Here is a 24,915-nt window from a genome sequence, read left to right as displayed (position 1 = left end):
ACTTTTATTTGTTCAAGGTTAAAAATATAATAGGTCATCAGCATGCAGGTCATGTTGTACCATTTGAAATTTTCCATGTAATATTGGACCGATTCATTTAGATTATTTCAGAAGCAACTGTAATTCTTGTCCATTTTGAGATGGAGTCTCCACCCTCCTTCACAGAATGACTCATTGACTCATTCCTGGACATTGTGTCAGTTTCCTAAGTTTAGCCCCAGCCCTGAGCTTGACTTTGGCAGTCTGGACTTTACCCATGTGCTAAGAGAGCCAGTCTCCTGAAAGCTCTCACAACTTGTGTTAATCTTTGCATAGCTTCCAATATGCATATAGTTAAGTACTCTGACTGTGATGCAAAATGCTGGGACAGAGTTTGCAAATGTCCATTGGCAGGCATGCCACGTGACATATCCAAACAAATATATCTTGTTCTTCTAACCTCAACTCATTTAATTTGTGCTTGCTTAGTTTGCCTGTACTTGATAGAGTTCTGAGCAGAAACATGTAGATGTCTGTATGACATGGCCACCATACTTGCGCCTGTAAGATTAGCTGTTTCAGCAAGTACGTGCTCTTAGACAGCTTTAAATGCAGCAGCCGCAAAAGGTCAGTTTAAGAGTGATGTAAAACTAAATGGTGCATTGTAAATTATATGTAGTCTGTCCATAGTTAATATTCTTCTGTTAGGAATTGAGAGAACCATTAAAGTCAGCATGAAATGAAAATTCACCATTTATTTTCTAAATGCATATTATATATTTTATTGCGAACAATTCATCTGTGCATATGTTTCTTTTTTTTTAAATTTCTCACCTCATAATGTTTAATCATAACTGGATTTTCCGGTGAAAATGTCAGACTTCTCTCTGGTATTTAGGACTTCCCAAACCATTTAGTATGTTAAAGCAACAATAAGGAACTTTCCCTCTTCGGTCGCCCTACAGGTTGGAAGCGGAATTGTCCATTACCGCTGTCGTAAATAATTTCGCCGCCCGCAGCCTACTGTCGCACGCACGCTCGCTGTTTGTCTAGCACCGGCTTTGGAATGAACGATGTCCACAGACAAGGTAGAGTATGTTGCATGATTTCATGAAAGTATGATGTATTGCGACATCAGAAACGAAGAAAAACTAAATAATGACTATTGTAACGCTTGACGTAAAGCAAGTCAGATTTGTAGTTTTCTTATGTCTCATTCGAACTACAGAAACACGACTTCATAGTGTGGTTATAGCAGATATAGGGCTGCAAAGCGAATCCAGAAGTGCCTTTCACCCTGTTACGACTTGATGAACCACTGATACGATTTTGGAAACATTATTTTAAGGTAAAAAATGTTCCTTAGTGTAGCTTTAAAACCCACCTCTGCAAGCCCCGCATTCCTCTGCCCCAACATTTACCATTGTCCGGAAGATTTTTGCAAGAAATCTGTAAGATCGAGAGTTTCGCATGAGGGTAAAAAAGTTCCCCATGAAGATTTGAAAGATAAAAAATGTACTTCTGTGTAAGTGTTTTTTTCTTTTTCTTTTTCTTTTCTCGGGGTTACCGAGATGAGTGATATCAAAGTCCCTTCAAGACAAGTCATTTCACTCGGCGGCCATCTTTAAAACGCCTCTCGGCTCCTATCTCTTTGAATGGGGAAACATCAAATTCTCCAAAACTGTTCTCCAAGCTTACGATTACATTTCATATTTGAAATCTGTAATCACCAATGAAATCTGACAACAACTGTCTCATCAATTGTTTCTAAACGCTCTAACCATGACAGAAAACGACATTTTTCAGCTGGATCAAGCTAATGCGGATGCGCAGTGGAAGCGCTCGTCTGACTGTTTCTATAGGAACCGGAGCTTCCGCCATATTGAGCGTTGCACATTTCCCCATTCAAAACGATACGAGTTACGCCGACGCGCGTCTTGTGTTATTATAGTCTTTGGTGATATTCAGCAGGTCATGTGATCTCAACATGGCGGCTTTCATGGGGCGACTCACTCCAAGTTAAATTAATCAGCTTTTGTAGGATCCTAATATGAGCAGACATTTCATCTCATGATGTGAGTGCACTTAAATATGTTTTTCAAAAGTGCAGCTCATTTCTGTATGGGTGAAATGTTTTAATGATGAAAAAGAATGTGTTTATGTTGACAGTGCAGGACTCAAAATCAATCTCCGCCTGACAGCAAACAATGGGCTGAACCTGTAAATGACATCCCTCGTTTATATTCCCATCACATTTTCTTTTAAACTGTTGGGATGGATGCTTTGAGCAGTTATACCAGCCAGCTTTTTAAAATTATTGTATTCAATAATCAGACATGCTTTGTAATAATACCAATATTATAACTGTTTTGATTTTCTTACTGGTACAGTCTTCTGCTTTAATTTGTTCTAAAGAACATTCCCACTGTATTTAAAACAACAACTGTGGTTTATGCAGTACAGAATAATTAATTTATCAAAAGTTACTGTTTTCTGTTGGTCCACCATCTCTTCTCAGAAATCTCAATTCATGGAACGTACTTCTGTTGTTCTGTATCCTGTCATAGTGATAAGGCCATGCTGCGTCTCTCTCATGTTCAAATTCAAACACAGATTGCTGAAGGATGCCTGGTAGCCGCACATGTTCTTGAAAACATTTCACGCTTGAACGATGCAGACTGGTTGTTCTGCACAATTTGTCATTGCTTATTATGTAAGCTTGACTTGACTCAACAATAACATGATAGACACTTTTGTCTCATTGTTCAATAATTCATCGCCTTGCTATAATGATGGGGTTTCATGCTGAAGGATTAGAGGGCAATGGGTGTGAGCATGTCAGGATGGAGTCAGAGATTTGGCATTAGCTGATGCTGCTGACTTGTTGAATGTGTCTTGGCATTAAAGTTAGCAGCCTACAGTATGTGCCCTATTGCAGTGGAACTGGCACTGATGTATGTATGCAGTGAGACCCAGCTATTTAATCAACAGGTTTCAGCAGGTTTTGCACAGACTCTGAGGCAAGCAGAAAGTAGAGGCAGGTGGGGGATGTGGCCTGTCCTGTCCTTTTGCTATGCTTCCAGAACCTGTAGGCTGGCAGCCTGGCACATATCTTTGGGTCTGGCAACTGACCAGAGCCAGTGTGAATAGTACAAAAGCACACACACATATTTTATTACACGAGAATAAAAAAAAAAAATTCTGTTTCACATAAAAAGAAATCCATTTCGTTGCCCTTATTGGTAAAGATTTAACTGAGTGCATGGACGATGCACTATATGTATACACTGTCCCAGTTTAACTTAATGTTGTCACATTTTCCTGGTTAAATAAACATTACTTTACATTGCATCAAAAAAGAAACAAAATATAATTTTTTTGTTTGTATTGTTCTATTTATGAAACCCAAGTATTGTCAAGTGTATTTTACTGTGAGGTGCCCACACTTGAAAAGGACCAGACTTGGGATTTCACTCAGAATAATATTTATTTTGATCAGTTGATGTAGCAATGCAGTAGGATCAGATGTAACAGGTGAAAAACCTTTAAATAAATAAAAGAAAAAGAAAACACAAACATTTTAAATAATCAGGTATTTTCCTTACACAGGAAAGGTCAAATGCATTTTTACAGGCAACACAGCTTGGTACTTTTACTCTGCATTTTACAAGCAACACTATACCAATTAAAGCATTTGGTCTTATCAGTTGTCAATTTCTCTTTTTTAAACCATGCAGTATTAATTTCGTTCAAACTACACCTGTAACATTAACACATTTAACACATTAAATACCAAACAGACAAAACAAACAAAGGATCCAAACGAGAGTCTGTGAAACAAGAGTCCATGTGAGCTTACCGATAGCCCGTCATAATCAAAAAGTCCCAGTTCCTCACAGTGAATGAATTTGTGCCTCTGCTGACCTCTTTGTCCTCCGTCGTACTCCAGTCAAATGACTAATGCGCATATTTGAAACACTGAACTAGGCGCGAGCTTCTAATTTCCCAATTAAGTTCACCTGGTTGAGCCTGCAGCAGATCGCGCACAGTCACGTGAGCGCCGGCATGCAGAGCGCGCGCAGGGGAGGCAGCACGCAGGAGAAAGAAATGACAGGTACACGGAAGACAGCCACACCTCCACCGGGTTAGCGCGACACCTCCCACTCGATCTTTTACGTGGCCATGCCTGGAAAGATCGCACTCTCAAGTGGGCTGTCTCCGACCTGATCTTCCACCGGCACGAGGACCACAAGGCGCCGGACGTCCCGATGCAGAATGGTACTCATTTCGGGATCTCTGGCAACCGGTTTTGGATTTCTCACCGAAATGCTGGAGCTTAGAGAGACCCTCAAATAAACATCTCGAACAACTTCTCTGGAATCAGGATTAACGCCGACAACTCGTGCAAGTCTGAACTGCCCTCTCAGTGCGTTTTGGTCACAGAGCCAAACTATGTCTCCAACGGCAACATTCCTTTCAGCAGTATGCCACTTACTGCGAATGAACAGGTTCGGGCCAGCGAGTTGGCTCCAGGACTTCCAGAAATTGTTGACTATAGTTTGTACTTCTTTGAGTCTTTTGAATGGATAAATGGTGTAGTCGACAGTTTTGAAGTCTCCACTTTGTGTGGCTCGACCAAGCAACAAGTTGTTCGGCGTGATGTACTGGATGCGCTCTTCTTGGCTCTGAACTCTGGCGTCGATAGGTCTCTCATTAGCAAGATTGGCAGCTAGCTGGAGCACAGTCAGGAACTCACTGAAGGTAAGGCCTTCCACATTGGCAAGACTTTGGAGGGCTCTTTTAATGACTCTGACAGCAGCTTCGGCGGCCCCGTTTCGGTGAGGTGAATCGGCCGGGAGGATTTTCCACGTCCAGGTGGTCTCATTTCTGGCAGCATACTCTTCAAGTGACTCTTTGTTCTGGTGATTCAGGTAAGTATATATTTCTTTTAGGACAGGTTTTGCTCCGACAAAGTTTGTACCAGGATCAGACCAGATTTTCCGTGGATGGCCTCGGACAGCGGTGAACCTCTGGTAGGTAAGCAGAAAGCTCTCTGTTGATAATGTGTTTGCTAACTCAACATGGACAGCTCGGCTGGACATACAGCAAAATACGACACCCCATACTTTCATAGTTACTCTCTTCTTGACATCATCCTTCACATGGTAAGGTCCAAATAGGTCAACAGACGTGAACTCAAATGGTGCAGCAGGACTTGACCTCTCTTCAGGTAAGCTTCCCATTATCTGCTTGCAGGTTCTGGCTTTTGCCTTCCTGCAGACGATACACTTGTCAACAACTTTTCGGGCAATAATTCTTCCTCTTATGACCCACGCCTTCTTTCTCATCCGCAGTAGAGTTCCCGCCACTCCATCATGTCCCTCGCTGTGTGCTTCTCTGGCTAGCAGGGTGGATAACCAAGCTTGGAATGGTAGAAGAGGAACAGCTCTGCGGTCTTCTCTGAAGGCCTGGACTCTGCCACCACAAACCAGAAGTCCACTTGTTTGGTCCCTGTAAACGACTAGTCTGTCTATTGTGGCACTTGGGAAGTTGACACCCTCTTGAGCTGCTAGGCAAAGATCTCGGAACACGTCTCGTCTTTCGCTGACTGTAAGGACACCTGAGGATGGTACTGCCTCCCACTTTTCTTGGTCTCTGATCTTGGCATTCAGGAACTTTTTAGCTGCTCTCCAGATCCACGCCACAGTCCCGACCAACCTTCTCAGGTTGCTGAAGCGCCTTTTATCGACGAGCTGTCGAATTGCTAATCCTGCTGGTCTTCTGGACTCTACCCGGGCTGGATCGTATGCTGGATCGTGTTCAGTCTTCAGGCGACTTCTGGTAAGTGCTGCTACAAATGTCTTTTTCTGGATCTTTGTAACTTTGTCTCGGGCTTGGGCCGCAACGTCTTTAGCGGATTTCTTCGGCCACTCATCATCAGGAAGTTGGAGGAACTTTGGACCCGACTGCCACTCGGAGTCCTCAGTTAGGGCATCTGGATTGGCACCTCTGGTGATGATGTCTGCGATGTTTGCTAGCCCTGGAATCCACCACCAGTCCTGGACGTCGGTGCTGCTCTGAATCTCGCCAACACGGTTTGCGAAGAAGGTCTGGTAGCCATAACTCTCACGCTGTATTGCGCCCAGGACGGTCTGACTGTCGACAAGATGGTACCATTTCTCAACCTGGAGTCGGCAGTGTCTCTGAAAGTAGGTCTTGAGGCGGGCTGCGAATACGGCTCCGCACATCTCAGCTTTTACAGGATCGCCTCTGTGGTCGAGAGGGGTTAGCTTGGCTTTGGATTCGACCAGTCTCACAACAACACCATGACTGCAGCTCCAGCGAAGATACATCACCGCACCGTATGCGTGTTCGCTGCCATCAGAGAACGTGATGGCACTGGGCTTTGCGCAGAGATCAGGCGGAGTCAGGGATCTGGCGAAGCGAAGTTGGCTCAGGTCAGCATATTCTTCCAATAGCTTTATGGCGTCTTCTCTGAGACCTTCAGACAAGGCAGCGTCCCACGTGTCTTCTAAGCAGTACCTTACTTTGGCTTCTTGGAAAGCTCTCCTAACCAGAATGGCACCTTTTTGCTTGACAGGAGTCACAAGGCCGAGTGGGTCGTAAAGGCCAGAAACTTGGCTCAGAAGCTCTCTTCTAGTGAGTGGATCAGGAGTTTGATTTCTAACTTCTTCCCTCAGCAGGTTTTGACCAAGGCGCATCTTCCTCTTTTTCTTTGAAAAGTTCACTGCAACCATGACATGAAGCTTGTCATCACCGATGGTGTAACCAAGGCCAAGGGCTTTGTTGTCATCTTCCATCAGCTGGTTTGGCAGGATCATAGTCTTTTGCTCTATTCTGGGCATTTCACTCTTGGGATCTTTCCTCCCACTTTGAAAAGAGTAGACCCAGGGCTTCATATAGAATCCTCCAGCTCTCAGGATGTGCTCGATGTTAGCTGTGAGGCATTTCAGATGGTCAAGGTCGTTGTGCGAAGTCAGAATGTCGTCAACGTAGGCATCTTCTTCCAGCACGCATCTTTCTTCTTTGAAGTGACTGAATGAAGGCAAGTTTGCAGTCTCTCGCATGGCGACTTGGGCTATGCAACCGGCAGGTTTGTCTCCGATGTTGACTCTTGTGATAGCATAATCCTCTATTTCAGTATCTTCACTGTTACGCCACAGGAATCTGTGCAGGTGGACCTCTTGATCTTCCAGCCAGACGGAGTTATACATTTTTCGGATGTCACCAAGGGCAGCATAGACACCAGTTCGGAACCTCAGCAGGACAGCTCTGATCGGGTTCAGGACGTCAGGACCTTTGATGAGGATGTCGTTTAGACTGAGACCTTTGTACTTTTGGCTGCTGTTCCACACTAGTCTGACTGGGGTGGAGACTGAGTGTGGATTTGGCGCGATGAGATGGCTTATGTACCACACTGGCCCGGTCCAACTCTGCAGGACGTCTTTGGACAGCTTTATTGCAGCTCTGTTGTTCACCATCTCATGGATTTGCACAGTATAGGCCATCTTCCACTCAGGTTCTTTAGACAGCTGCTTCTCAGTTCTGAGGAATGTTGCTTCTACTGCTTTCTTGTTGTTTGGTAGAGTTACTGGATCTACTGCCCACGGATACTTAGCGTGCCAGTGTGGTTCACTGCTGTGATCATCTCCAGTTGTGTATGTCAAGCCATTTCTCACAAGCTCCATCTCCCTTTCTTCTGCAAGCGTCATTTCTTTACCCCCTGGCTGGCAGTTCCCGCAGCGACACCCTCCACATCTTGGCTGGCAGGCGGCTCCAATACTTTCCCACCTCCACCACTTCAGAAAGTCTCTGCTGCTGGTGGCTGTGCTAGACTGAGCTTCGGAGTGATCTGGATAATGGCAGGGAGCTGGGTCTGTTGCAAACTCTTGGTACTTGACTGATGCAGTTCTCATAGATCTCGCGAAATGAGTCTTAGATGTGTGGGCCATCAGGATGACTTCCTCGAAGAGATCTGGATGCGTGCCCCCGACTGTCTTCCCGAGTGGACCATCCCAGAGCACCAGGTCGCCAATAGAGCGGACTTTTTGGGGCACCAGCTGGCCTTCTTTGTGGCTGATCAGAAGCTGGATCTCTCTAGGTCTAATTAGGTCTTTGAGGGGAACATCAGGGAAGATCTCCTGCAACTTATTAGGTGGAACATGTCTGTTCACTTCTGCAATTCTGTCAAGTCCGTAGCATATCAGTTGGTGAGACTTGAGGGTCCCTCTTAAAGTGCTGATACGGATCTTGAGGAGGTAGCGCTTGGTTGCAACAGACACCTTCATCCCTCCGACGCCATGGACGACCAGTGTGACATCTTCACTGCGGAGGTTCAGTTTGCTTGCAGCTTTATGAGTTATATAATTCGTGTCAGATGCCAGGTCAATAAGTGTCCCGATTCTTTGCCCGTCATTGGCGGTGACGTCAAGGAGCATCAGGATCACGGGGTACTCGTGCAGACCAATCTCCTCCAGAAGGCCTCTCTTTGCTGCAGTGGAGTTGTATGCTCGGGATGCAATGTTGCAGAAGGCATCACGACCCTGCTGCGCGAGCTCAGGTGGAAGTTTAGAGAGGAACTCTTCCTGGGCCTCGGTGCATCTTCTCCCCTCAGCTCTCACTGGACCAAGCTTGGGTCTTTGGGACAGATGTCTGGGCAAGGGACAGAGAAGGTAGTGGTGTTGGTCTCTGCACTCTGGATTCCCGCACAGGTAAGTAGTTTTCCTGCAGGGTTCGTCGTGGACTTCAAGGCATCTCTTGCAAGCTCCGAGCTGTCGCACTGCGTCCTTCTTCTCCTGAAGCTTTGTGGTAGTTCTAAACCTTCTGCAGAAGTAGAGTTTTCTCTTGTGCTTTGGGTCTCCACAGATAATGCAGCCTGCTGATCCACTGCTGGAGTTGGTTGTCTTCGTTCGGGCATACTTTGTTTGAAACCTGGTCTTCTCATTGACAGGGTCGATGTCTCGCAACTGCTCTAACTGCTCATAGATGGACTCTTGGGATTGGAGGTATGCAAGTAACTTGTCAAAGCGGTTCTGGTGGTTTACAGCGTTGTTCAAGTCAGCAGCGTGGGTAAGCCAGTCTTTCTTCAGGGACTCTGGCAATTTGCTCTCGATAGATTTTATTACTAGTGGGTTTTTTATGGCATCTGCATTTTTCAATTCATTTAAATCATAGAGGGCTTTTCCAACAGCTTGGATGAGCTCCACGATTCTTCTCGGCTGGTTACCACGGACAGGTGGGATAGCATGTAGCTCTTCGACAACCTCGATGGCGATAGTGGCTTGGTTCCCATAGCGGTTCTCCAGGACTCTGAAGATCTCATCTGCTGAGGTGTAAGTAGACAGGCGTAGATCTTTGGCCACTCTTTCATCAAGGCTATCAAGCAGTTGGAATTTCTTCACCTCCATGGACCCAGTTGGTTCACCTTGCTTCTGCAGAGCCTCCCATTCTTTCCTCCATCTATAATACTCACGCTGACTGCCGGTAAACTTTGGTAAAGCTGTGGCTTTGAGCTTTATGGCAGCGACAGGGGCTGCGCTGTGGGCTGTGACAGGTACTCTGTTGGTGTCCTCTTTAATTCTTGCTGCTTTAATCAGGGTGGCCTTTCCTGACACCAGCTTGGGAAAGAGGGTTTCTAGCTTCGTCAGGCGACGATTTAAGTCTTGCTTCTCGGCTAGTGGAGCCCAACGGTTCCAGGTCTGGTGCGCTTCTTTGGCTTTAAGCACCAGCCTCTCTAAATGATGGAGCATAAAATCATATGCCTCCAGGGGTGTGTCAGGCTGAATGGAAGAGACATTCTCACACTCTTCCTCTGCAGTTTCTAGAGCGAGAGTCAGTTCCCTCTCACCAAATGAGGCCCATAGTGTCTCTTGGATTAGGTGCTTTACCTCTTTTAACTTCTGCTCACACTCTTTCTCCGTCTTCTCGAGGTCGGCTCTCTGCTGGTCGCTTAATTCAGGTGCGCCCTCTGGATCAGTCTCCTCGCACTGTGCAATGTATGCAGCCTCAATCTCCTCATTTACATCCATCACTTTGGAGCCCTCTGCTGTGAGTCTTTTGAAATTACCTTGTAGCTCCTCCACAGACATCTCCATGTGGGTCCTCAGTATATGGTTGGTAAGTCGAGAAAACAATCTTTTCACTGTTGTTCGCTCCATTTTTAGCTTTTTGAGTGACTTGGACTCAGTCATGTTGCTTTTCTGGCTGTTGGACGAACAGGTAGATGGACGAGTGGACGGCAGATAGTTGGCTTTCCTCCAGGCCCCCAGGTGGAATCTTCCCCTTTTGTGGCAGGCTTTCTGTGGAGTCTTCACTGGTCAGGGCGGTTTTTCACTGTCAAGTGTATTTTACTGTGAGGTGCCCACACTTGAAAAGGACCAGACTTGGGATTTCACTCAGAATAATATTTATTTTGATCAGTTGATGTAGCAATGCAGTAGGATCAGATGTAACAGGTGAAAAACCTTTAAATAAATAAAAGAAAAAGAAAACACAAACATTTTAAATAATCAGGTATTTTCCTTACACAGGAAAGGTCAAATGCATTTTTACAGGCAACACAGCTTGGTACTTTTACTCTGCATTTTACAAGCAACACTATACCAATTAAAGCATTTGGTCTTATCAGTTGTCAATTTCTCTTTTTTAAACCATGCAGTATTAATTTCGTTCAAACTACACCTGTAACATTAACACATTTAACACATTAAATACCAAACAGACAAAACAAACAAAGGATCCAAACGAGAGTCTGTGAAACAAGAGTCCATGTGAGCTTACCGATAGCCCGTCATAATCAAAAAGTCCCAGTTCCTCACAGTGAATGAATTTGTGCCTCTGCTGACCTCTTTGTCCTCCGTCGTACTCCAGTCAAATGACTAATGCGCATATTTGAAACACTGAACTAGGCGCGAGCTTCTAATTTCCCAATTAAGTTCACCTGGTTGAGCCTGCAGCAGATCGCGCACAGTCACGTGAGCGCCGGCATGCAGAGCGCGCGCAGGGGAGGCAGCACGCAGGAGAAAGAAATGACAGGTACACGGAAGACAGCCACACCTCCACCGGGTTAGCGCGACAAGTATGAATCTCATCAAGTTAGTGTTTTAAAGGCACACTATGCAAGATTTGCACCTTAATATAACAGCTTCGAAATCATTTCCATGGTAAACAAACTCCTTGTAGGGCGAATCATCCCGATAGCAAAGCAGTGGGGGGGATGCCGCTGGCAAAACCAGCAATGCAAGTTTGAGAGGTGGCGCCCCGACAAGTCTCGCGAGAATCACGACTTGCTTTACGGCATGACGTCACATACATCAACAACATATGAAGCAGCCTCTGTGGAAGACACTAGCGCGCATTTCAGACGTGAATCATGGCAGAGTCGACGAAGAAAACAAAGAAAGCGCGATCGGAAGAGTGCAGAGACGGCTCTGCGTGAGTGGTATTTACGACAGTAACGTTAAATACAAGTACTCCACTTTTTGAGAAAAACGGAAACTGCATAGTGTGCCTTTAAGCATTTTTACATTTATTCCAAAATAATAACTAAAGGAAGGCAGTAACAATTTAAACGATTTAATGTTTTTGGATATTAAAAATCCAATGTTAAAATGAGGGGGCCACAATACCACTTTTCCCAGAATGAGTCCAATTACCGACACTTTCATTTTTAGTATTAGCATTTAGTATCTATACTGCATTTTTAAAAATAGTGGTCTGAGAAACCAAAAGAATGATTTGGCTTAGCAAATAGATATTTCCTTCAGTTATTTTCATGCCTAATTATGCATTGTAGGAGCTGCTGTTACTTTCATTGTTCATATTATTGCTCTATCATTTTTTATCTTTAATTTAATAGCAGCACGGTGAATATTTAGAGTTGCTCCAGCGGGGCTCAACCAGTCAAGAGCAGTGAGTGATTTTCTCTTTGTTTTTTGTTGTTAAAGGGTTAGTTCACCCAAAAATGAAAATTCTGTCAGTAATTACTCACTCTCATGTTGTTCCAACCCCGTAAGACCTTCGTTCATCTTCAGAACACAAATTAAGATATTTTTGATTAAATCTGAGAGCTGGATCACTCCTCCATAGGCTTCTAAGACACTATAACTTGCTGGCCCAGAAAATGTATTAAAGACATCGTTAATATAGTCCAAGTGACTACAGTGGCTCAATCTTAAGCTTATAAAGCGACGAGAATACTTTTTGTGCATTATACTTAAGTTATAAACTTAAGATTGAGCCACTGTAGTCACTTGGACTATATTAACAATGTCTTTAATACATTTTTGCCTATGGAGGAGTGATCCAGCTCTCAGATTTAATCAAAAATATCTTAATTTGTGTTCCGAAGATGAACGAAGGTCTTACAGGGTTGGAACAACATGAGGGTGAGTGATTACTGACAGAATTTTCGTTTTTGGGTGAACTATCCCTTTAAGATTAACATTGAGGACAAAGGTAGCAGAAGGTTTATTAGGCTGCTGTCACTTTAATAGCTGCACATATCCAACATGCTGTTGCACATGCGTTTTCCTTTCAACTGTTTACGTTCACTTATGACAAAACCTACTATGTTTCACAAGGATACTTGCCTATACAGGCATTTTGACATAATTTTGTGTGAATTTGTCCACATGTAAGAGAACTCGATTCAATAGGCTGTTCACGTGCTGTCTGAGAAGTAGCTTCTGGGCGCTACAGTTTCGTTCATATTTCATTATGACATACACAGTATATTAAGACAGAGCTTGTATAGTGGTCTTCTCTAACCCTTTTCGTTAGAAAGATATTCAAAATGCAAAGCATGATTATGGACAATGGCCAAGTAACTTTGATATTCAAAATGTATCAACAGTATATGCATGAACAGTATTTTGTTTCTTGCAGTTTATCTAGGCTAAGTCATACTGTATACCAGCTGTTTAACAGTGAGTGTGATGTATTTTGCATGTTTCATATTACTAACTGAAACACAAGACAACTTTTAAGTCAGGCTCGTAGTGGACTGCAAATGTGCCACGAACATCAGTTCTACACAAAACAGAGTGGTCTGTTAGACTGTCCAAGGTTTCCAATTAAATTGCACCAGGCTAACTACAGGAAACTCAGTTAGAGCAAATCGAATTAGCAGAGAGTTATGACAGCAACATCACTGCTCTATGTACAAGGCTCACATTAAACTCGTTATTCACATCAGGCATTTTAACTGTTAAGGAATATCTTCCTCTGGACAGAATGTTACAGTTTTATGCTATACAGATGATTTGGTAACAGAAATTGTGCTTCACACAGTTATGTCAATCCATTCATTGAACTGTGTTAATCAGAAGTTCAATTATTCACTAAGAGGTCTATAAATAACACTGGATAGACTGGTAAAGACAACAATCAAGCACATTTAGAGTGGACGCTATCTTATTTGGACAAATGTATTAATTGAATGTACATTCTTCATCTTTTTTCATTGCTAGTTACCAAATAAATACATTTATGATTACCAAAAAAAGGAATAAATGAATTGTAAAAATATATATATTTTAGCAGTAAATTATCTAGAAATGTAATTAATTGCAATGAAAACAAGACAAATATAATAATTGTATTTATTTATATGCAATGCAATGTAAGTAAAAACATTTTTATGTTTTTTCCTCTGAAAACCTCCACCTCCCCCATCTCCACCTGCCTAGATTTGCGACGGGATTTATGTATGTCTGATCTATTAAAGGGGGGGGTGAAACACTCAGTTTCAGTCAATCTCATTGAGTACCTATAGAGTAGTATTGCATCCTTCATATCTCCAAAAAGTCTTTAGTTTTATTATATTTATACTGTACCGAGTCTTTCCGGAAAAAAACGAGCGGCTGGAGGCGTGCCTTGTGGGCGGAGCGAAAGAATCACGAATGTTGTTTACTTGCTGTGCTTATCCGATAGCTAACAACACACAGACATTTGAAGCAGTTTTACTCGCCGCCTGCGGTTCCAACGCACGACCGTGAACCTTTACCATTGGTATTGCTCCATCCTTAAGCATTAGAAGATCTGCAAATCCGGCGTCGAACTGGGCAGCGCAGCCGAGCACAGCGCTTTGATGGGCGTACTGCTTTCGCTCTCTCGCTCTGGTCTACGGGTGCACGCGCGCCCTTCCGGGAGAAGTGCCCTTAGGACCCATATAAGGAAATTCTGCCCCATCTGACGTCACACATGCCCATACTTGAAAAAAACTTTCCGAAACTTGTGACAAACCGGAAATACATCAAACGTACAACTTAATTTTTGAAACTTTGTCCATGTTTAGCATGGAAATCCACCTCTTTAACAGTGTAAAAAAACTCAGTATGCATGAAATAGCATTTCACCCCCCCCTTTAATGTAGCAGCAGCATATCTTACATGCTCACAGCAGCGCGTCAATGTATCTATTAGAAGCAGCAGAAAATGGCAACATTTAGCTATCTAACATCTGTTGATATACAGTAGGAGAAAGGAGAAAGCATTGTTATGTTTCCATGGAAAACAGTGCATAATTTAACAGCCATAACACAAAAGTATTTTTCCACTTAAAGGTTGTATCAGCGATTTCAGGCCCGACAGGGGTGGGTGTTGTGAGGTTTTCGCGTGCAGCCGTCATAGGCAGCCGTGCACGAGCGCAAAACCTCACAACACCCACCCCTGTCGGTGATTGGTTGGAACACTATTTATTTTGGTTTTGAGTGGTTGATGAAACCAATTGTTTTTGTGTGCTGATCTCAGAGCCTAGGCTGCCTACAGAGACACGTTTGTTTGACGGCATTCTTATGGGGCGGGTAGCTAGCGGATCGTTAGGAAAGATTAGATGAATGTGATCATTTACGTTTGGGCCTGAAATCGCTGATACAACCTTTAATAACCTTGTTTAATTCCTCAACTGACCAATCATAATGAAATATTCTGGAGAGCTTGGCAAATAATCGAGTGAATATTGTCTTATCCATCAAATTGAAATGATCTCTCCAGGCAAAGGAATCCGTAGTGCAGCAAGGGGAGATTTTTAAAGACCAGTATGTGCAGCATCTGAGAGAGTACTGGAGTTGGCTCGCTCTAGAGGAATAGGATTATAGTAAAGAGCGTGGCCTCACTAACATGCTCTTTTCACAGCCATGGCATATTTGTTGCCCCAGCTCAAAGCTGCTTCATTAAAGTCCTGTGGTTCCTCTTCAAGGCTGCCTGGTGGCATTATTTCCCTTCCACCAGCTATTTCTGTCATAGGCCTTGATAATTAATGTGTGACAAGTAGCATGTCGATGATTAAAAGAATTTGTCAATACAATTGTTTTACTGTGTCATTAGTTCTCTTCTTTGACTTGGGTTCAATATCCTTGTATTCCACCCTTGTTGGAATAGCTGTGTTTGGTTTGATTTTATTACTTTAATCTGACTTGTCATTTCCATGTAGCATGCAGCGTAACTGTATCTCATTTTGTGTTATCTTGTGTAAATATTAGCAAATATAAAGACAGTTTCTTCACTGATCTTTACCGCCACGTGTTACCTCTCCAAGATGACTCTCAGTTTAAATTAGATTTGTTATGTTGTTTAAGGTGGAATTTGACTTCAGTACAATACCAGCTTCAGGCATGTATAATGTGTGTGTGTGTATATATATATATATTCAATAATTTATACAATTTCATGCATGGAATTTTATGGTAATATTTGACCTAAAACTCCAATATTGTCAGATTAACATTACAGTAATTCTTCTGCTTTGTTTATTTCTTAGGTGAGCGTGCTGACCACACTGGAGCGGCGCTTCAATCTTCAGAGCGCTGATGTGGGCGTCATTGCCAGCAGCTTTGAGATCGGCAACCTGGCCCTCATTCTCTTTGTTAGTTATTTTGGTGCTAAAGCCCACCGTCCTCGGTTAATTGGCTGCGGAGGCATTGTCATGGCTTTGGGAGCGCTGCTCTCCGCATTACCTGAATTCCTCACCAGTCAATACTTGATCACAGACACATGGAGCAAGGAATTGGGACGAGACGTGTGCACCAACACCTCTAAAACCGATGAAACATGTGGGAATAGAGCCAACACCAACATGATGTACCTGCTTCTGATTGGAGCCCAGGTGCTGCTGGGTATCGGTGCAACACCTGTTCAGCCCCTGGGTGTGTCCTACATAGATGATCATGTGCGAAAGAAAGACTCCTCTCTCTATATAGGTAAGTAAGCATCATGTTTCCTGCGAACTGGGGTTTTAATTCATTTAGTTTACATAGCCACAGGCATCAGTTTTTACACAAGTAAATTGCAACAGAATTATTTAAGGAAAAGCATGTATCTCCTCTAGGGCATAGTAAGTAAAAAGTAGATGATTATCAGAGTGATTTTTTTGTGGTTTCAGGCCTTCCGATGGCAAGCCAAAAACCACTGATGTATTAAAGTGGAACAGCAAATAAGAAAAGGTTGAGCTGTTGTGTGCCAGAAAGCAGCATGTGCACAAAAGTCAATAAGAAAAAAAAGAAAAAAAGCATGTGCGTGTGTGCAAGCGTGTTTTGTTTTATATTGTTTTGTGACCACAGCTTTCACAATTATGATCAGCAGGTGAGCAGCGCTGAGAGGGTTTTAAACATAATTACTTTTATTTTGTATGTGTGGGGAAGAAGGTCATGGAAAAAGAGCTTGACAATACAATGACTTCTATGGGAGCAGTATACACATACACAGTGTGTATATAGTCTCATTTACACTGCTGTTTGTGGTCAGTAAGAGTTTTTTAAAAGAAATTATTACTTTTGTGGCGGTAATGACTTTCACATTATAAAAAAAAAAAAAAAAGTTTTCAGATAAATGCTTCTCCTTTGACATTTCTATTCATCATGGAATCCTGAAAAAAACTGTTTCACAGTTTCCACAAAAATATTAAAGGGGTGGTTGATTATGATTTCACTTTTCTAACTTTAGTTAGTGTGTGAATGTTGCTGTTTGAGCATAAACAACATCTGCAAAGTTACAACGCTCAAAGTTCAATTTGCTTTTAAAGAAATTGCTTTTTAAGGACTACAACAAACGGCTGGTAGGGAATACACGAGATTCCTCCCGGGTTAGTGACATCACCAACCGTAAAATTTACATAAACCCCACCCCCGGAACACGATTTATAGATTATCAAGACAGAATATGCTAATCAATGACTAGAATATAACTACACATAAGCTACATAAATTCATCACCATTTAGAAATGTCCTGTTGCATTCCTACATGTTGTCACTTCTTCTTGAGTCTCTCCATCATTGTCTGAATCCGGTTTGAACATAAAAGGCTAAAAGTTTTAGAAATTTTCAGTGCATGTCTGTGTGAGTGCAAGCTGTTGAAGCTCCGCCCTCTGTGCCGGGAGCTTCAGCTCATTTGCATTTAAAGGAACAGACACAAAACGGTGCGTTTTTGCTCACCCTCAAAAATTGACAACTTTAACATGCTATATAAAAATATCTGTGGGGTATTTTGAGCTAAAACTTCACATACTCTAGGGACATCAAAGACTTATTTTACATCTTGTGAAAAGGGCATTATACCACCCCTTTAAGCAGCATAACTGTTAACAACAATGATAATAATAACAATATTTGACAATGACAATATTTTTCAAAGGATCATTTTGATGCTGAATACTTGAGTAATGGCTGTCATCGCAAAACATAATAAAATCTAAAAAACAGTTTTATATATTTTAATAATATTTCACAATATGACTTTTATTTTAGTTAAATAATATTAAAATTTCATTTAAATTTAAAATGTAATTCGTTCAAATAAATGCAGACCAAGTGGGCATAAAACGCTTCAAAAAAACATTAAAAAAAATCTTACTGACCATGACTGAACTTCTGAACAGCAGTGTGTGTACACCACTGATCTATATAATGAATATTTCTGGGACTTGCAGTTCCAGAGAATTCTGATAGACAATCTTAGTAAATTAAAAACAAGACAGAACATGATTTAACATTGTCTTCAGAAGAAAAGCATGTGACTGTAGCCCACTTTGTCAGGGTAACAAGAACAAGACAAATTTAATGTTCACAAATAACAAGTAACATATCTCATAGGTAAAGCGAATCTTATCAAATCACGCAGATTTCACAGAAGTCTCAAAGAAGCCGGGCCTTGGTTTGTTTCGCATGCATGCATCTCAGCGATGAGGGAGAGTAGATAAGTGCTGAAAAAAGGAAAAAGTGTCCCTGTTTGATGCTGTGATGCTTCACAGGTTCCACGTCGAAAGGGATGTGGAATTTAAAATGATAGATTTTATGGCACAGTTGAAATATATGATATGTCATTGCATTAGATGCAAAATATCACATCATCTAGTGACATTTGCAAACAAACGATCATAGCATTTTCATGTTCTGCTAATACTCGACAATCATGAAGTCTTCATCTTGAGCATTTATAATTTAAACTTCAAGTTCTGTGTACTTGTACTGTCCTGCTTAAAAAATAAATTCCTCTTGCTTTAATAGTTTGTCATGTAATTTATATAAAACATACATTTAAGTTTGACATAAAGGTCCACTTCTAATACAGTTATAGAGTGTTTAAAGGGTTAGTTCACCCAAAAATGAAAATTCTGTCAGTAATTACTCACCCTCATGTTGTTCCAACCCCGTAAGACCTTCGTTCATCTTCGGAACACAAATTAAGATATTTTTGATTAAATCTGAGAGCTGTCTCACTCCTCCATAGGCTTCTAGGTGACCGAAACTTGCTGGCCCAGAAAAGTTATTAAAGAGATCGTTAATATAGTCCAAGTGACTCCAGTGGCTCAATCTTAAGTATATCAAGCGACGAGAATACTTTATTCCACTATTCATTTCCTTCTATCTGGGCCTCGAGTTAGTTCACGTAGTGTTTTTGCGCAGCGCGTCTGTGTTACACGTCACTACGTAGGCTCACTATTGGCCGATGCTGGTCATGTGTGTGATGCGTGTGACGTACAACACAGACGCGCTGCGCAAAAACACTACGTGAACCAACTCGAGGCCCAGATAGAAGGAAATGAATAGTGGAATAAAGTCGTTATTTTTGTTTGTTTTTGCACACAAAAAGTATTCTCGTCGCTTTATAAACTTAAGATTGAGCCACTGTAGTCACTTGGACTATATTAACGATCTCTTTAATACATTTTCTGGGCCAGCAAGTTTCGGTCACCTAGAAGCCTATGGAGGAGTGAGCCAGCTCTCAGATTTCATCAAAAATATCTTAATTTGTGTTCCGAAGATGAACGAAGGTCTTACGGGGTTGGAACAACATGAGTAATTACTGACAGAATTTTCATTTTTGGGTGAACTAACCCTTTAAGGCATCGATTGGAGTTTTCTGTAAGGTTTATTCTCAAGTTGTGTAAGTTGTCTTCCTTTTCCCATTCATCTCTGTTTCTTACCTCAGCTCCTGTTCAAAGTTCAAAGCAGCATTTCAAAAGGCGTTTTGGCAAGCGTAGTGCTTGTTTGACTGTGTGCAGTGCAGTATAGGAAATGGACACACACTGATTTCAGTTTGCGAGCTCAGAGGGAGATTTGGAGCTGTGCTCCCCCGATAAGCCGCACCGCAGAGTTTGAAAGCAAACAAGCAGCGTTTCGTTTGAGAACAATGTTGTATTGTAGTGGAGGCTGCACTCAGCTGATCGTCTAAATCCCTGTGCTGCAGGCATGTGCTGCATGAATGGGCCAGATTGTTCAGACATCACCCAAGTTTTTTTTTTTTTTTTTTTTTTTACACGTACTGCTAATATATTCTCCATGTGCAACATAGCTTGTGTAATTGTTTTTCCTCTTGTTGTTCAGTGTCATTTGCAATGCACAAACTAAATGCTTCCTTTTTAATGACACATGTTTTACTGTGTCATTAGTTCTCTTCTTTGACGTTGGTTTAATATCCTTGTATTCCACCCTTGTTGGAATAGCTGTGTTTGGTTTGATTGGGGATTTGATTACTTTAATCTGTCATGCCATTTCCACGTAGATCTCGTTTTTTGATCTTGTGTAAATATTAGCAAATATATTTCGTGTTTCTCCACTGAACACGTTTAAAATAAACTGGTCGATCTCCAGAAGTCTAACTAGACACATTGATAGGTGGTGGCGCAGAAAAAGCACATGAAGCAATGCATTTTGACCTATCTCATTAATGTTTGTGGTTTATGTCACATGTTTGTTGGTCTACCATTTGGCACAGATCATTTTAGACTAGCTGCTGTTAGGTTAGCCTTCATTCAGTGTTTGAGAGAGCTCTGGAGAGCCAGACGATTTATTGAAAATATTGCGTCCTTTTCCTGGCAATTCAAAATTTAACACTATACTGCAATGATTTTAATTCACACTTTTGGTAATTAAGTCTCCAAAAGATTGACTAAAAGACTAATTTCAAGACTCAGAGTGTTAAGGCATTTTAATAGCTCTGATAAACTTTGATAATAAAAATGGCATCAGGTTAATACATATGTATTTTATTATTTATATATCGTTCAAAAGTTTGGGGTCACTAGGATTTTTAAAAGTGGTTTCAAAACTAAACATTTCAGATTTGCTTTGCATTTATTTGATCAAAAATACATGTAAAGCAGTTATATTGTATAATTAATTCTTGTAATGGTGAAGAATATGCTAATATGCGCTGATTTGGTGATCAAGAGACATTTCTTATTTTCTTACGTTTTTTGTGGATATTTTAAAATAACATGGGATTCTGCATTAAACATATGAACATCAACTGAACAGCATTCATTTGAAATATAAATATTTTGTAACATTTTAAATGCCTTTACTGTCACTTTTGAATTAATCTATTGCATGCTTGCTGAATAAAAGTATAAATCTCTTTTACGGACCCCAAACCTTTAAATAGTAGTTTATATATATATTATATTGATTAGAATATTATACATTAGATATTATTCAGTTAGTTAAAACATAGTTAAATAAGTTTATTATTTATATGAAAAAATAAAGAGAATATTTCTTTAGCTATATCACCCAGCTGTTTTCTGTATTCACATATAGGCCTTATAATAACCTTTCAATAACCCTTTACCTTTAATGAGTTCAGACAGACCGCATCATTGTGTCTTTTATTGCCTGTCAGCATCACTGAATGTGGCTTCCAGTTCAGCCTAAACTCAATATTCTTATCTGCACTCCCGCGGCCTGAACGTCACATTGCACTCATGTGTTTCTGTACGCCTATGCACTCTCCACAGTGAAAAGCCTTTATTAGTGGAGCGCACTGTGAGACCTTATTGAACATTTTCATTAGTAGATTCAGTGTCGTAACGCTCTCAAAAAAAAAAAAAAAACAGGAAAGAAAAGAGTCTTAATGAAAGATGTTTTGTTACACACCTTCGTTTTCGGTGTCTCTGTTATTATACATCAAGTGCTATACTTAAAATAAGTGCTAGCCACTAAATGGAGCTTTTATCCTCAGGAAAGCTGTTTGAGAAATATGTTAATGTTGGATGAGACAATTAGCACCTGTTGGTGGCCATAGCAAGCAGATAAATGATATGATGCATCTTGTTGCATATTCATATGAAGTTGTTTATCGAAGGATAAGTAACTTCGTATGAATATGCAACAAGATGCATGCAGGAGTTTTCTAATAGCGAATTAGGGCAATTTGTGTCCATATCGTGTGTACGTCTTTGCATACCCAAATAAGAAAAGTATGTTGCTCTGGTGTGTGATGTTCTGCTGGGAAACCCTGGGTTCGGCCATTCATGTGGACGTAAATTTGACACGTGCCATACACATTGTTGCAGACCAGGTATACCCCTTCATGAGGAAGAGGCCTCTTTCACAGATTAGTGGTTCGAGGAGCATGATGATGTTCAAGGGGTTGCCCTGGCCTCCAAATTCCCCAGATCTCAATCCAATTGTGCATGCGTGGGATGGGCTGGAGCAAATAGTTCGATCCACGGCGGCTCCACCTTGCAACCTACCGGACTTGTAGGATCTTCTGCTAACGCCAGACACCACAGGACACCTTCAGGGGTCTTGTAAAACCCATGCCTTGGTGGGTTGGCGCTGTTTTGGCAGCACACGGTGGACCAACTACATATTAGGCAGGTGGTCTTAATATTTTGGCTCATATTTGTCACTGTAGCAGTCATTTTTAAAGTATTATTTATGTACAATCAACCATCCTGAATGGCAAGTCAGTATGGAATACACAAGCACTTTGTTTTTACACGTGTCTGTTGTTCAAATGACTGACATGGAGGATTCTGGAGGATCTCTGTAGGAGTGGAGACGTAATTACAGAATGAGGTAGGAATGCTAACCAGCCAGCCAAGAGGTTGGTCTGAACTGGCCCAGCAGCACATGCATACCGCACAGCCCTATGAAAAACAACTCCCACGGGGGGAGCTTGGCTTTTCCTGCTTCCTTACAGTAAGCCTCCCACAAATCTGCCCGCCGTGCAAAGGGCTTTTCATCAGCAAACGCACAGATTTAAGCTATTAGGTCACTATTAGCCCTGCTACTCGTTTTAGCTGTTGAATACATGAAGAGACTGCGTATGCGGAGCGGTGTGTTAGTAGCCACCTTTAATAGGACCAGAATGCTAGAGGTCATCTGTTACACCAACAACTGCATCAAACATACTTCACATCTCACAACTGCAGCTCTATTTGTCATAATTTTGACTTTTTATCTGACATTGTGACTTTATATCTTGCAATTGCAAGTTTTATTTCTCACAGAACTATTTATCTTAATTATGACTTTTTAGTATATCTATGAATTGAAACTTTGATTCTCATAACTGGGTCCTTTAATATTTGTTTTTTTGTATTATGACTATATCTTAAAATGTATCTTTATATCTCTCAATTTGAAAATTATTACTATATCTCACTATTGCAACTTATTTCATCTCACAATGTGACTTATCTCACAACTGCACATCTTTTTATCGTAATTATCACTTTTATATCTCAAAATGATATAATCTTACAATTCCAACTTTTCTGTCTTGCCATTTTGACTGTCTCACATTTACAATCATTTTTCATAATCAAGACATCTCATGATGTCTGTATATCTACTCAGTTTTGGGGGTAACGCATTACAAGTAACGTAAATTATGTAATCAGATAGCATTTTTCAAGTAACAAGTAAAGTAACATTACTTTTGCTGTGAAAGAACCTTTCTATTAGCCAAAAATAAAACTTTTTAAAAACAAACAAGCAAGCCCATCCAAGGTAACGCAAAAATGACATAACACATTACTTTCCGTAAAAAGTAACTAAGTAACTCGATTAGGAGTAAAGCAAAAAAGTTATGCATTACTTTTAAAAGTAATGTTCCCCAACACTGTATCTACTCTATCAGTTGCTATTTTAATTCTCATTAGGAGAATCGCCTTGCCTTGCCTTGTTTTTTGTATTGTGATTTTATATCTCAAATTATGACTAAATATCTCACAAAATTGCTTTATATCTTGCAATTTCACGTTTATTATAAGTATGACTTTATATCTCGCAAATGCAGCTTTTATTTCTTGCAATTTTGACTTTATAACTCACAATTACAATTATTTCTCATAACTATGAGTTTCTATCTCACAATAAATATCAATGGCAACTTTATTTGTCATAAATGTTACTATATCTCTCAATTGCAACTTTATTTCTTGTAATTGTGACTATTTCACAATGTGACAATTTATAATTCACAATTTATAATTCTGATTTTATATCTTAGATGTCTGACAATTGCGATTTTTTTTTTTTTGTCTTGTGACTATCTCAAAATGGAGCTTATATCTTGCAATTGAAACTTATTTCTTGCAATTTTGTAATTTATCCCACAATTCTTATTTTTTATATTAATATATTCATATTACCGTGATTTCATATCTCGCAGTTGCAACTTTATTTCATGTAATTGTGACTTTATATGTGATAATGTGACTTTATATTTCACAATGAGACTTAATATTCTGCAGTTGTGACTTAAGATGGCACTTTTTAAAGCAGATCTGCATGTAAACAAAGCATTTGTATGATAATCTTGTTTTTAGTGCCTCAACATTTGGGCATTTGACTAAAGCATTCAAATTACAGACAGGACTCAAAATGAACGCTGTTCCCAGAGCTCCTGTAACCTTTTGCAGTCCATTTCTAATTTTGGGTCTTCCCACAGGGGCTTGACTGCAGGAATTCACAGCATGTTCATACGGGGATCAGGGTATTGCCATGACTTGAACGCCACCGAACTGGCTCTCCATGCTTTACAAGCTTTTACAGTGTCAGTAACATGATTCCTGTATGTTGACTCAGATGATTGGATTCCTGTAGCCCAAAGACAGTGAGGGGACAGCAGCTGCAGACAGAGCTTATTCAAACACATTAGCCCGCTTATGTTTGAATATTACATTTCTAGGTACTGATGAAAATCCATAAATTCACAGAAATTTCCAGACAAATCTGAACTCTAATTTGCTGATGAGAATCAGTAAAAAAGGAAAAAATCCTTATACTATAGGGTTCAGGAAGACAGAAGGTAAGTCAGCAATAAAAAAACTGAAATATGTCGTTTTATCTAGTCAAGTGCAGACTGTAACTATCGGGAATGCTGTTTGTTTTTGTCTCTGGTTAGGAAGACTTAACCCAGACCTGCTCTGCGCTTCGTCACACCTCCCGGGCTGAAGTAAATATGACAGAAAAGTGGCTGATAGAGCCAGGAGAGACAAAGTTCCTGCTTTATTCTGCTGGTTTAGATCCAGGACACTGCCAATGTCTTTAAAATACAAAACACAGTCATCATATTCACATTGTGAACATTTATTATTGACATAACACAATTGGTTGAGGCATGTCTAATTTACATAAAAGATACATTCTGTGCCTTTTGTTAAACATCTAACACGTGTGTCCTTTT

The 24,915-nt window shown here is 40.9% G+C and overlaps 1 protein-coding gene across 1 annotated transcript in view; it reads left to right on the top strand.

Annotated features, from left to right (window-relative positions):
- slco3a1a (solute carrier organic anion transporter family member 3A1a) overlaps positions 1-24,915 on the top strand; it is a 69,238-nt gene that overhangs the window by 2,361 nt on the left and 41,962 nt on the right. Inside the window, exon 2 of the mRNA XM_084408605.1 lies at positions 15,760-16,198. Within this exon, the coding sequence (XP_084264731.1) occupies positions 15,760-16,198 (439 nt within the window). The remainder of the gene's footprint in view (positions 1-15,759; positions 16,199-24,915) is intronic.

Source organism: Rutilus rutilus (genome assembly GCF_951802725.1).
Source record: "Rutilus rutilus genome assembly, chromosome: 5".
NCBI lineage: Eukaryota > Metazoa > Chordata > Actinopteri > Cypriniformes > Leuciscidae > Rutilus > Rutilus rutilus.
The sequence above is the reverse complement of the archived record's forward strand: the minus strand, read 5'-3'. Positions and strand labels throughout refer to the sequence as shown.